Below are 15,083 nucleotides of genomic sequence, written 5' to 3'. Positions count from 1 at the left end.
ATCTAGATCCAATCTAATAAGATATCAGATTAGATTCTTGTAACAATCTAAATCATATGCCCTCAAGTACAGATTGGAATAATACAAAAATCGTTTGTAATTTTCTAATTTTTAATTTTTATGATGGTACAATTAGATTTGCAGCTGCTCCACCTTAGATCAAGCTAGCAACATTTATAATTATGTGGGCAACTCGACTTCAACTCTCCAAGGTTGTCGGCAGCTATTTGCCTTGACCCTAACCATGCATGAAAACACACTTGATTTGTATAATAAAGTACGTGATCAAGCTCTTGATGCACAACCAAAGAAGTAAGCCAACTTTATGTTGGCCACCAAATCTCATGTTGAAAAAAATCCAAAAATTTTCACTTTTTCCCTATATACCTAAAGTAAAACTTCAACTTCTGTGGCACAAGGTTGTACCATTTTTTACTTTTCATTGATTTCTTATAAAGATATTGTCACTTGGTGCTTGAAACTCCAAAAATCTTTGTATAAAGAATTTTTTTATTTTTCTTATGTAATCATGTATAAATCATTTGTTAACCAATTTTTCGAGTTTGAAACAAAGCACGACCCTATGTGGGTTGGGTTAGGGTTTGGCCTATCAAAGTCCGATGGAAATTTAGAGTCTATTAGAGAAAGACTCTTCTCCTTAGGGTTGGGATAGGACTCATCCAAGCCGAGCCCGAACCCAACCATTGACAGCCTTATGGTTGCTTCTCTCATTAAGATAGTAAAGGTGAATGGATACCAATTTTATGGTAAAAATAAATAAACAGGAAAATGGGATATAGAAATTTTTGATAAATATTTTTCAAAGCACAGTAATTTTCAGAATGCGTACTTGTCAGTGATTGTACTTTCCTCATGGATGCAAGTAAAATACCAACATATAGTTTTCGAGATCCTTGATCTAATATAAAGACCATCCCACGGTCTATATCTAAGGGGGATGGTCCGCCTGATTCCACATTATCATACACCAACGTAATGGCAAGAATCTAATAGAAGCTTGACGATTCTTACAATTGTAGTTTCGCACGTGAAAGCTGCCATGCAGGGATATGTCCTTCGTGACTTCTAGATGCCCATGTGGTCGTAGAACTCATAAATCACTCTCTGTTGTACAGAATCAGCATAAACATTCAACAAAATTGTACTAGAAGTCAGTGGAACCAACGGTGCAGGTCGCACTAACATCAATTATTGTCATTATGATCAATCACGTTGATCACCCCATAATGGACTCCGTACCCTTATATGTTAATAAGGACTATATTATATTGCCTAGTTGGGCAGTTAGTAGAGCTGGCTAGGAGTGGCAACCAATTGGTACCAGACCAATGCCACTCTAATATCGATTCAATTATTTTTAAAGAGTTATCCGACCCAATCTGAACGAATTAATGAATATGTGAATCAAATTTGATCCGTTTCTTTTTATCTGTAATTTGAAATTGATTCGGTCTGATATGAACACATACCTTATTTTTAAATTATCAATATTCAAAAAATTAAAAAGAATATAAAATCATATAAAATTTTAATAAATCTACTTTCCTACTATAAATATAGAGGAAAATAAAAAAGACAAAAATATTTTATCTATATGTATTTATATGAAATTAAGCAATATATAAAATTTATTGAAATATGTTCAGATCGGATTGGGATACATCCAAATTCGATCCAAAAATCTGATTTTTCATATATATATATATATATATATATATATTTCCAGATCGGCTTGATTCAGACATCGGGTATATTTAAGATCATTGCCAGTCCTAGGGCTCGCAATGAACTGATTTTTATTAGGTATCCAATTCAATTAGATCTGGAAAAAAAAAAAAAGGATTTGGATTAAGAGTTTGGATTTTCAAATCAGATTCAGACTAAAATATATAAATTCGATAAAAATTTCGGATTGGATTTAAATCAACCCTAATCCAAATTGATTAAATTCCAATCTAATTGTGTCTTAATATAGAGTTACAAACCCTTCGTCTCCCATTGAAATAATTAGTTTTTTTTCTCTTTATGTTTCTAAAGAGAGTGAGAAGTTATGAATGTGGAAGATCTCTCTCTTGATTTCTTGAGAAGGTGAAAAACATGAATGCAACTCTTCTAAAACAACAACTCCAACTATCTCTATCTCTCAAGGGTTCTTTTTGTTCTTAAAGTATTCACAACTTTTTCCATCATTTGGGGAGGCATTGTTGTTGCAGATCTCACAGAGATCAAATAATCCAAATCTCAAGAATTGTATATCAAAGGATCTTACAAAAAAAAAAAAAAAAGAGTGAGGGATTAGAACCCTAACCCTAAAGAGATTGGAAGAAAGGTTATAACATCTCATATACTCTTCATTTCAACAGTGGACACCTCTTTCTTTAGTTTTTCTTTAATTTGTTAATGGTTTTTAGCTATTATTTCTGTCTTCTTTTTTATTATTATTAACTTCTTTCAATTTTTTTAATCTTCTATCTCTTGGATTCTTTTGTGGATAAGGATCTCTAATTATCTTCGAACCCTAATTTTGTTTGTCCAACCCTAATTTCTCAAACTTCTGGGTCTTCTATTAGATAAGGTTGATTTTGGTTAAGATGAAATCTTATTCAGATCAAATTTAATTTGGTGTGAAGTTTTATTGACCTGATCGGATAAGATTTGGATCACATGGTAAAATTTTCGAATCAGTAACAAGTTAATATTGATCCTATACCAAACCGATTTAGTGCCATCCCTAGTTGTTAGGTGTTCGTTCAATTTGAATTCAGGTTCATGGTTCACAATTTATCACTATAGAATAAACCTGATTAATAGGAATAGTCAAATACACATAAAGGTGAAATTCAACTGTTGGAATTTATCTTAGAGATACTAGAAGGTGGCATGTGCAAACACACATGTATGTGAAGGGTTTATTTGTAACTTAAAATTTTAATTAAATTGTGGTTTTGAAGATGATATAGTAAAAAAAGATATTTTTTTCCGTAATTTTGAAAATTAACCAATGTGATGTTAGGGACGTGCGATTGCAAATTTCTTCACTTTGACCAAAATGACTTTACTTATATTAAATTGAAATATAAAGGTGTGGGTAGTTTTGAAATCCAAATTTTGACGTTGAACCACTTCTACTCCGCCTTCTCTCATTATAATAATAAATATATGATGTATTCTTGAAATAAATCCTTTATTTCAATCATTGGATTTCGCATTAACACTACCAGTATTGTGTATTACCCCCACACATAGAGAATGTTGTCTCTTTAATATTTGAATTGCAATTCTTAATTCCTTGAAACAAACCTTGTTATGACCTGCACACGGTTGGTGAATGAAAGTTTTGCGTCTCATTCCTCATTCCTATGAATGGAATGTTTAATCAAACAACACCTCTTCGAGCACTTTAGATAGTGAAGGAACCAAGGAAGCATCAGAGCGAGTGGAGTCCGTCGATCGAGTCGACTATGAAACTGTTGATTCAGTTTCTCCAGTTGATTCTCTTTCTCACATATTACATTGATCCTTCGTTAATTACCAAACCCAATGATGAAAATCAAGTGAACACAATAAATGGATTCAAAAAATTAGATATGAAGTGTTTGTTGGATTCCACCAACCTATACCAACGCTACAACAAATTGATTTACTTTGTACTAGTTTGCAATTTTATGATTTCAATATGAATTGTACCGCAAATTCATTTGCTTCGTACCAAGTACCAACTGGTGATTCGATCTATTAATTAAAAATGAATCTAATAAAATAATTATAGCTAGTACTGTCTTGAAATTTAATATTTTTAAATTCCTTAAAAATAATTTTAACATTTTAAATCTAATTTATTTTTATTTTAGTTTAAGAAACAAGAATATTAAATACAACATTAAAGTAAATTGAGTTTCCAAGTTAATTCAAATGAGTTTAGAACTGAATTAACTCAAAATTCAATCTAGTGGACTGGGGCTCTAGACCATGTTTTGATTCAACTCAATGAGCTTTAAAACATTGGTCGAAACAGCTTTTGACACCACTAGCTTTCTATAAAGATGAGGCCGATCGAAGATATTATGGAGTAATAATGGGCCACACCTGTTATTGCAATACCATTATTTGAGCATCACGTTCATCAAGTGACTTTAAATTTTAATTTCTCTTTTGATGAGAGCACATGCTTACCTCTAATAGATGACCATGACCTATCATCCTAATCAATTTCATGTTGATTGTTCTATTCGTTATAGGATTTATTGTATTTTCTTAAAAGATGCCGCCACTCATACTCGAATCAAGATGCTCTAGCACTGCTTCCTTAGAGCAGCGTGTCTACCGATTTCACCATAGAGACTTGCTCAAACTCTTAATAACCCATCTTTTTTAAATCGTCAAGATTGAAGGAGTCGATTCAATACAAAATCGATGAAGAAAGACTCGTATCCTACTGAGTATTGAAGACTGATATTTTTATCTTATTTCTATTCATTACTTAGTAAATTCAATATTTCAAAAATTATCTAAGCGCTTTCCAATAGACTTCCTTCCTTAACTCTTAACTCTTAAAGGGAGCAGATTCCATTGATATTACCTTTCTTTTCTTGTGGTAATCGTACTCAGCCATCAATTGTTTGGTTGGTATGCATTTGGATTAGTTCCAAAATGAGCTTCCAACTCCGATGAAGATTTGGAAGGAAGGCTGCTAATGGATTGATACTCCAAGATCTTGATTCTCGAATGAAGTTGTTCTTGGTCTAGTAATTTCTTTTTCTATTTTATTCATAAAAAGATTGCTAATTGATATTAAAGATATCACTAATGAATAAAATAGTCGAATTGATTTTAGTGAAATAGATATTCTATTAGCACACCAATCCTTATGAAATTTCTTGATCGGTTGTCATAAGTAAAAGTTAATTTGTTAATGGAAACTCTATGGTAAAACCTTCTGTCTTTTACAATTTATCTTAGGATCCAATACGGTCTTTCATTCCTAAAAAAAAATAAAATAAGCATCCACCTGGCACACTTTAGTTGGTATTTAAATCACCTTGTACTTGTAATCAAGCCGTTCATGCAGTTTAATATGTTTATTTCTTAATCAAATTGTACCACGTAGATACTGTTTGTATTTATAAAAGCAGGACACCGTGTAAGATCTCAACTCGTGGACGTCATGTCCAACATTTTTGAAGATAATGGAGTACTGTTGGGATACAAAATCAGAAATGTCTTTTTTCCTTTATTTATAAGGGGACTCTGCCCTTCATTCAAATAGTGTTGTTTTATATTTAGGGAAAGCATTGTTATTCCTCGAGATGCACAATGTACAAATTGGTTGGGCCATTTAATACTAAATAGTCTGGGCCTAGGACTATAATTTGCTCGGGTGGACAGTATCATCTTCCATTAATTAAAGGAAATCGGACCTAAGTGGACCAGGACCTTACCTGGCACAATCTGCCTCCTTGTCTGATATTTTACAACAACACAGACTCACTCTCTCTCTCTCTCTCTATTTGGAAAATATCTTGCATATTAAATATTCAGGCCTGACCAATCCCGCTTAAAAAGGCGATGGGACCTTGATCTTGATCATGGTAGGGTTGGATTTCTGATTCTCAAGAAGAATAGATTCAGACTAGGACGTGGCCTTCTAATATCCAGACTCTGAATTTTTTTGAAAATAGAGATATTTATGAAAATGTGATCAACTTTTAACGAATTTATGATTCTCACTCATTATTCATTTTAATTACCCATATGTGATGGACAATGAATTTGAAGGTTTTAAAGTGACAATTTCGCATTAATTAATATGAACAGTGAGTCAGAATCGTAAATTTATCAAAAATTGATCATGAAGTAGTAATTTACCTTTAAAATATGAAAAAAAAATTTCACTTGGCAGAAATTACAGACTTTTAGAAGTCTACTTTTTAAATCATTGCCTTGACAAGGACCTTATGTAGTATCATTTCATCTAATGTTTTAAATCTCTAAAAGCATTATTCAAATCTTTGAAAAAAAAAATGACTGATTTACTAAGAAAAAAAATCAAGGATTTTTATGTGATTTATATTGTTTTTGTTAATCTAGGAGAGAAGAACGAGGTCAAGGGACACATCGGCGATTTTAAAATAAAGGGATATCTCAATTATCCATTAGAGGGATCAAGTGCCAAGAAAAGAAATTTTATTTTAACAAAATTTGAATGATATTTTAAAGAATATTTAAGTATTTAATAAAATAAAGCTTCAAAATGTCATTAAGAAGGCAATTGTTATAAAGGGTGGACTTCAAAGTGTCTATAATTTCTATTGAATGAGTTTTGCACTCAAATAATAGGTGCATCGTTACCATTAATTACAAATGATCATAATTGATCTTATGCTCTAATTGAGGATTTGTAGTCGTTGGATTTGACCATTTCCATCATCTCCTCCTCGGTGGGATGTCCATGGGCCTGTTTATAAAGTCCTCTATGAAAAGTATTTGAATTAAATGGTTAGAAAATTTCCAATCAAGCTGTATTTCAAAAGGTACAAGTATTTTGTACAATGACTATTTTACCCCTCTTGTATAAAGAAAACACCAAAACCCAATTTGTCTACTAACAATTAACACATTTACAAAATATCGAAACCAGGAATCTAGATGCCCACCTTCAAACATAGGGCCCATGGTTCAATATCAGCCAGCTTTTGTTTGGATCAAATGACTTCTCCCCCATATTTCATCAATCTAGAGATTTGAGTGGCTTGGATTTTAGATTGCTTGTGCAAAGTATAGACCCTAAGATTGAAGCTCCAACACTCAAAAGGGTTGGTTCATTGAGCATAAAATTAGCGAAATGTGGTCTCTTGACTTATATATTGATGTTGGGAAACTTCTATTGTGTTGGGTTGTGCAATTCAAAAAGGGTGTGGTATGCATTATCAAAAGAAAAAAAAATAAAAAAAGAAGAGAAGAAGATGAAGTTCCATCTCAAATCAAAGAAAGTAGATTTATTGCTTCTTTAAGTACCATATTAAATAATTAAATCATTGACAAACCTGATAAAGCTTTTAATTCATTCTAATGTTGTACAGGGACATGTACTTTCACAATAATAATAAAAATAATAAAAAATATGTTTATTAAAGATGTGCTGCTTGATTGATTAGGAAAATTTACATCTCTTAATAATCCAAGTGTAATTTCAACATCAAATCACACTGAAATATAATTTTAAGATTCTTGAAAGGGAAATTGCATTATTCTACTTAAAAGTATTCTATTAATATTGGGATCACCATAATAAGCTGAATAAATATGCAGAAGTGTATTATCAAAGTGGATACACCATTCACAGATGGACCATGACACACTATTCAAAGATGGACCCGGCAAGACGAGTAAAAATCATTATTGAAAGTGTATGAATGGACTCAAATTTTCTTTGGGGATGACTATTTGCACACACTAAAATGGTTCATTTCATCCACTTTCTAGCAATACCCACCTTAACTTTAAAATAATTATTAGCAAACCTATTAAATATACTTTAACCTAAATTGCTTATTTCACCCACCTAAAAGTATCGAACTCTTCTTCTTCTTCTTCTCCACATTTAGAAAGGTTTCAATGAGGGTTTAAGCTTTGGTGAAATTTATTTTTCTTACCTTAGACAATTCCAAACAAGTTAAAGTCATTAACATTAGAAAGTTTTGTTCAGTAAGTACCTACCGAATCAATTTTGTAATATTTGATAGAAAGTTTGTTCAATATTTGGTAGGTACCTACCGAACAAAACTACTAAAAAATCTTCGAGTTTTTTTTATTCAAAATCCTCATTTTAAAGTTTTAATAGCGGTTTCCAATCTTCCTTAATGATTAAATGCAAAAAAGTAAAATAAATTTCAAAGAAAATAAGATAACTTGAAACAAAAAAAAACCTAAGACTTAATATCCATTGATTCAACCTCTCACAATACTTAGAAGGAGATGAATATGAAGAAGAAGAAGAAGAGAAGGAATAGGAGGAAGGAAGGAAGGAAAGAAGAAGAAGAAGAAATGGGTTTTTGTTCGGTAGGTGGTGGTTGATGCAATAAGCCAAAATGAAAGGGTGAAATGGTAAATTTTTATTATTTTACTATAGCTACTTAAGTGGGTGCGTTGAGCCATTTCGGTGTGTTTGAAAATAGAATCAAATAATCAATAAAACATATTTGCTATGTGAGAAGATTGTGTGGTATAACCACATGCAATTATGCAATCGATATCAACCGTTCATTATCATCTAGATCTTATCACAAATATCAAAATCATTAACACCAATCATATTCTATCAGGACACTAGGTCAGAATTTCGGCATGATCGAGTCATGTTAGGATTTTTTATTTTTAATTATTATAATTTTTTTATATATATTTTTTTATAAATTTGTAATCTATCCATCAATGTTATTTGTTCCATAGTGTTGGATTGAATTTTTTTTTTATTCAAATAGTTCAATGAGTGTACTTGCAAAATTACTCCATGATCAACCACAGGACGACTTGTTAGAATGGTATGGAAAGGTTTAATAGAGATGATGGCCAATGGGGAAGGTTTTAATTTTACATGAAAGATAAATGACGATGGGTTTGATGTTTGGAGTAGTTGAAAGCATGAAAACAAATGATTACTACTTCTTTTTAAGTTCGACATCACCTATGTCACTCAAAAGGCCATTAATGGACAAGACAATACAGACCACTTAGCAGAACATCCTCTACCCGACTACAAACTACTAAAGAAGAATTTTCTCGATAAAATAATTTTTTTTGTCGAAGACTACAAAGACTTGAGCTGGATAATGTACTTTGATGGAGTTGTAAATCTAAAGGAAAATGAAATAAGGGAAATCCTAGTCAAACCTACAGATTTCACATTCTGATTGTTGTTAGACTAATGTTTCAATGCTTTAACAACAAGACCGAGTATGAAGCATGCATTGCACGCTTGAAAGCAATAATCAACCTTAAAGTGCATGAAATCGACATTTTTGGAAACTCGAGTTTGGTAGTCTATGAGAGAGTGAAAAACCAAAGAACAAATATTGATTCATTATCACGAGCACCTCGAGGATCTTAGTTCAAATTTCACCAGAATCTCATTCATGTGTATGCCAAAGGTTAAAAATCAATTTGTAAACAGCTTGACCACACTAGTTTCTATAATGAGTATTTCTACAGAAACGATCATCGATCATCTTGAGATTAGTATTCAAAACGAGTCAGTTTACTACCTACCCATTGAGATAGAAGTGTAGACACCCCAATTTGCATGAACCCATTAAAAAAATTCAAATTTCCTCAAGTTGATTCCAATTAAGAGTTTTAAGCCCTTCAACGGGCCCACATTGCCACTTGACACCATTTTCATACATACATACATACATGCATCATCACATTGTTTTGCATGTCCAAACATTGTCTCTAATCCAATATAATTTCATATCCGTTTCCCTCACTTATGTCTCTAAATCCATAGAACGATCTAATTCCATATATGTTCTCCTAATTCAAACCCATTCTCTAGTAATTAATTCATTACCCATATCCTAACCCAACATTAAGTTCACATTAAAATCTAGTCCAAATACCTAAACCTAAATTATCTTAAGCCAATAACCTAAGCCCAAAAATCAAAATCTAAAGTCAAGTCCATTCTAAGCCCAATACCAAGTTCATTTTAAGTTTATGATTTTACACCTCCTCCCTAAAAAGGACATATGGTGGTTTCTCATAAGTCCCCAATCAAAATGTGGGAATCTTTAAATACATATATGGAGCTCTCCCATTAGTCTATTTCAAAAATATACATCTACATTTTCTTTATTAGTTATTTACAAATGAATCAACGTCTACTTTTTACCTACCACTTCACTTTTACAAATGTCACTTCTTTACTTACCTTCCAAAAAATACTTTTGTTTTCCCACCTCTATTTACTAAAAAACTAAAGATCAAAACTACTTTTCACAAATTTCACATTTACCTTCATAAAAAAAAAAAAATTCAAAAAAAAAAAAAAAAACTAAACCTTATATCCATTATCTTTATTTTGAAGGTTAGACCATTTTATCTCTAAACTTTTTCTAAAAACTCTATAAATAATCTCATTTTTTATGAGTAATTCATACTCTGAAGCCTCCTTTTCTTAACCTAAAACTCTATCAAAATCCTTACTCACCTCTCTAACTTTCTCTCAAACCAACATTCAACTCAAGAACTCCCATTCATCTCTCAACTTTTAACCAACAACTCCCATCATCGTTAATCATTTACCTTCAACTTAAGTCCTCAACCCTCAAGTTCATCTCGAGAGTTGAGCTCATTCAAGAACATCAATAGACAAGACGGGTGTAAATTAGGTTTATTTGTAAAGTTTGCATTTTTTGCTTCTAATCTTTATTTTATTTTTCTTTTTTAGAAATCCTTTAGGATGTAATGCATACCCTCTTTACTTCTGGTAGGTTGGACTAAGATTCGATCGAAAGGGTGAGGGTTGAAGCTCTCTTTTCTTTACTATATCACATACATCATATTGTACACAATATACCACCCACACATGTTTGACAATGATGAAGAAATGTGTCACCTTCTTGTTGGGGGTAAAATGTTAAGTTTTTAGCCTTGCATATATGCATTAAGGTTGTGACTTTTAGAGAACTCCATCATGGAATCTTTCTAAAGTTCAAAGCAACATTCATGTTCATAAAAAATAATGTGGACTACATGGGTCATCCTTTTCCATAGGATGCTCGCAATGTTACATTGACATCAAAACCCTTCTCTGAGAGGATATTTTCACTTAATACACACACCACCTCTAGCATGTATTTTCATGCATTTTTTTTTACTTTATCAAATTTTACAAAAAAAAAAGATAGCCAAGCAAGGTAACCACCTTTGGTGGAAAGGATGGGCTGTTTAACACCTTTTCCATCCTCTAACCGGGTCTCTTTACCTAGATCTTAGGTAGACTTTGCCCTTTCTAACAAATGAGAGTCACTTCAATGGAAAATTAATTTCAAAAATCATTTCAGGTGCCCATTCACACTTATTTTTAACAAAGAATAGTGGCGACTCCAAATAACGCAGCATTAAGGTTCATAGCGAACTTTTTATGTCTATAATAGTTGTAAGTGATGGATTACTCACTATCTTATACCTCATTGCTGACACTTTCATATATTTAATTAATAATCTAAAAAAGGTTGACATAGTCATGTTGTTTTTTAACTCTTTGCACTCCAAAAAGCCTTTAGTTTCTATTTTCTGTCTCATCCTTGACTCCCTCTCCTTTTCTCTTGAAATCAAGCTATAGTTGTAACTTGTAAGTGATGGATTACTCACTCTCTTATATCTCATGGTTTGAATTAGCTTGACCAGCTTCGGCCAAGCACAAGTGGACATTATCTCACTGTGAAGGTTGTAAGCTTGAAGATGGTGTTGCTAAAAGATAGCACCGACGAACCTCAACAATGTCAAATGTACATTGCTGAATACTTGGTTGGAGATGAGACCGGTAAATTATTGTCTTTGTAGTTAGAAATGATAAGGTGTTGAATTGTTTGTTTAATATTTTGGTGGGATTTAATAATTATTGTCTTATGACAACCATCGACCTTCTAAAAAAGAATTATGAGAACCATCCTACTTGTTTTTAGCTAAAGACTATAAGGTGAACAAGTACACATACACAACACACAAACATTAGAAGACTATCATTTTTATTTCTAAATGCTTTAAGCAAACAACAAGAAATGAAAAGTAAAGGTAATTAAAAAGGGCCTGACACGTGATATTTGTAGGAATTTATCTAATTGGAATATGTCGATTCCCTTACTGTGGAATATATCTAAGTAACATGTTCTCTTTGTGAATTTATTTAAAAAAAAAAAAAAAAAAATGGTTTGATCTCTGCTTTGCTTAGAATCCATGTTCAATGTAAAATTTTGTATTATCTTTTTGCTAAGTTGTAAGTAATATTTGATACACTAGGATACAAGATTAGAAGATTTGATATGTTTAGGCCTTACCACCGAATCAATTGCATTCATGGAATCACCACACCTCATGATGAAATGTGGATACAAAGGTTTATTTGGTGTTAAATTCATATAAGTAGATTGACTGTTCATTTTAGTTAGACTATACCTTTATCTCACCTCATATATATTAATTTGCATAATAGTTTCCACCACATTTTTTATGGCAAGCTCCCTTGATCTCTACCACAACTCAACATAATCTACTCTCAACTGTAAGTTTTTTGAGCCACTTTGCATTTTATTTTTCTAATTTAATTTTATAAAGTAATTTTTTAATCATTGTTTCAGTAACACTAATTAATTTTCTTTTTAAGTTTGATACTTTGTAGGCCAATATTCTCAAAGGAGGAAAACTACATAAAAAATAATATGTTCTTGTAAGTTATTTTTCATTTATTAATTTTTTTCTAAGCATTTACATCTGTCAATTATTGTTGGATCTGTGAAGGATGTTGTGATGCAAATCTTCTAAAAGCATTTGACAAGGCTGTATACGATGGAGTGGATATTTTCTCTGTGTCAATTGGCTTTGAAGTTCCTCTATATTCCTATGTCGATCAATGCGATGCAATAGGCATTGGTTCTTTCCATGCAAATGCAACCATTATCGATAGGGACTTACCAATTGTGAATATGGCACGGTGGCTCATCAAAGTTGCATCAATCACTATTGATAGGGTCTAAAACCACCATTAAGCATAGAAACAACCACCCTCTCATGGTAATGTCATTATGTAGATGCATAAGTAGGTTCATTAGTGGACACTAACTAGGGTCTAAAACCACCCAACATGACTGAATAGTTTAATAATAAAAAAATTGTCATAATTTTTTCTCATATCAAACCTGTTTTTTCCAATTAAAATTTTAATTTATTTTTTTACTAGAATTTTAAATGTGGGAACGGTTCCAAACAGTTCCTAAATAACTATGTGGTAGGCGTTCAAGAGACTCATATTTTGGAACTGTTTTTAGGCGTTCCAAAACTCAATTTAAAAAATGTTATAAACTGTTTTTTTTTTTTTTTGCCACGTCTTGATAAAAACGGTCCGCAAACACTTAGTATTTTAGTCTTCTCAAACTCAAATATCAACTTCTCAGCTTTAGTAGTTCTTACTTTATGTTTGATTTATCTTCTACCAATTGAAATTTACAAGGCTACTTATTAAAAACTACACCCTAAAGGTGATAAATTAGAAAATTTGAAGTGAACCTATGTAAGACTTCTTAAATCTCGTCTCTCACGATACATAGATCAGAAAGCCCTCACATCTGTTAATTTTTGTTTTAACATTATCTAATTTCTAGAATTCTTTTATTATCATTATTTGATAAATTTGGAGGTCTAACTCAAAACTAATTAACAATGAGTGGAGAGGCTCAGGAGTGTATAAGGAGAGAGACAGGGCAATGAGTGTTTGATGTGGGATTAAACTCAACATTATTTGGATAAATCTCATCTCTAACACATATCTAATGTGTACCATTTTATTATTTCATAAGTTCTTTGATTCTTTTGGTGAATAAAACTTGATCGATATATTATATGCAATGGTTTTTAGAAATTTAGGACATTTAAATTTAAAGTTTTATTGTGGATTGCTTGATTGCTTGGTCTACAAATTTTTATATGAAAGATCTCATAATAGGTTTGATTTAAATGAAATTGTTGATGTTGATGGTATGGATCGTTCTGAGATGTCATTAACAAGATTAAGCTCAAGAACTATTCATCCCCTCTCCCCATCCCATCTTGCTAGAATCTGAAAATGTGGGTCTTAATAAATTAAAAAGGAAAAGAGAATCTGAAGTTTGGGATCATTTTAAGAGAATCACTACGACAAAAGGTGAATCAAAGGCTAAATGTAATTGTTGTAAAATACTGTTAAGTGTGATAGTAAAGTTGGAACTAATCACTTAAATAGATACTTTAAATCCACTGGTAAGTGAAGACCAAATACAAATAAAAAACAAGTTGTCTTGAGTACAATGTTTGGTAATGTTGATACTTAAAAATTTGACCCACTAAAAACTGGAGAAATACTTGTAAGAATGATTATTTTACATAAATACCCATTAAACATGGTTACCCACATGAGTTTTATTGATTTTGTAAAGAGTTTATGTCCAAAATTTGAAATGGTATGACGTAACACTATTAGGAGTGACTGTTTTAAAATATATAATAGAGAAAAAATTATTAAATATGTTTAGCACTTTTTCTTGAAGGATAAGCATGACATCAGATATGTGGACATCCAACCAAACTTTAGGGCATTTAACTGTCACGGCCCACTTTATAGTTTCGGATTGAAAGCTTAAAAAACGTCTTATTAATTTGTTTTATCTTCCTTCACCTTACATAAGGGCAATTATTTTAGTGCAATAAAAAATAGTATATCAAAATGGAAGATTGAAAACAAAATATCATCTATAACCTTGGATAATGCTTCGTCTAATGATGTTGTTGAAAAATCCCTAGTTAACAAGGGTTTCCTTCTACTAACCTGTTTCATATTCGTTGGTCTATCTATATTTTAAATCTTATTGGGCAAATGGGGTTAGGGGTTATAAGTGAAGTTATTGAAAATGTTCGAGGTAGTATTGTTGGCTCGTAAACATAAGTTTGATGAGATTGTTAGTGAGTGAATTAGATATAACAAGTAAGAAGGGATAGTACATAGACATCTCCTTCTGATGGAACTCCACCTATCTTATATTAGAATACCAATTTTATTTTACAAGATCAGGAGTGGAAGAAGGATTATATACATGTATGCTCTCAAGTACAAATTGGCATAAAACAAAAATCGTTTGTAATTCTTTAATTATTTTAGAACTAAATACCCAACATCTCATCTATTTTAAAGAGAAGTAGCTTAAATTCAAGCGGAAACTGAAATATAAAATGATTAATGTAGATGAATTTTGTAAACCTATAGCTAATCAAATGCAAATAAAATTTGACAAATATTGGAAAGAATGTCCTTT

The 15,083-nt window shown here is 31.6% G+C and overlaps 1 protein-coding gene across 1 annotated transcript; it reads left to right on the top strand.

Moving 5' to 3' along the window:
* The first annotated feature begins 6,862 nt into the window (after nt 1-6,862).
* Nucleotides 6,863-12,776, top strand: LOC147396106 (subtilisin-like protease SBT3.2). The gene is made up of 3 exons (XM_086449799.1): nt 6,863-6,937; nt 11,422-11,566; nt 12,541-12,776. Exons 1-3 carry the CDS (start codon nt 6,863-6,865, stop codon nt 12,774-12,776), a joined length of 456 nt encoding a protein of 151 aa, XP_086305925.1.
* Nucleotides 12,777-15,083: the final 2,307 nt, after the last annotated feature.

This window comes from Akebia trifoliata, chromosome 8, assembly GCF_017979445.1.
Source record: "Akebia trifoliata isolate Shusen 1 chromosome 8, ASM1797944v1, whole genome shotgun sequence".
In the NCBI taxonomy this organism is placed as follows: domain Eukaryota; kingdom Viridiplantae; phylum Streptophyta; class Magnoliopsida; order Ranunculales; family Lardizabalaceae; genus Akebia; species Akebia trifoliata.
The sequence above is the reverse complement of the archived record's forward strand: the minus strand, read 5'-3'. Positions and strand labels throughout refer to the sequence as shown.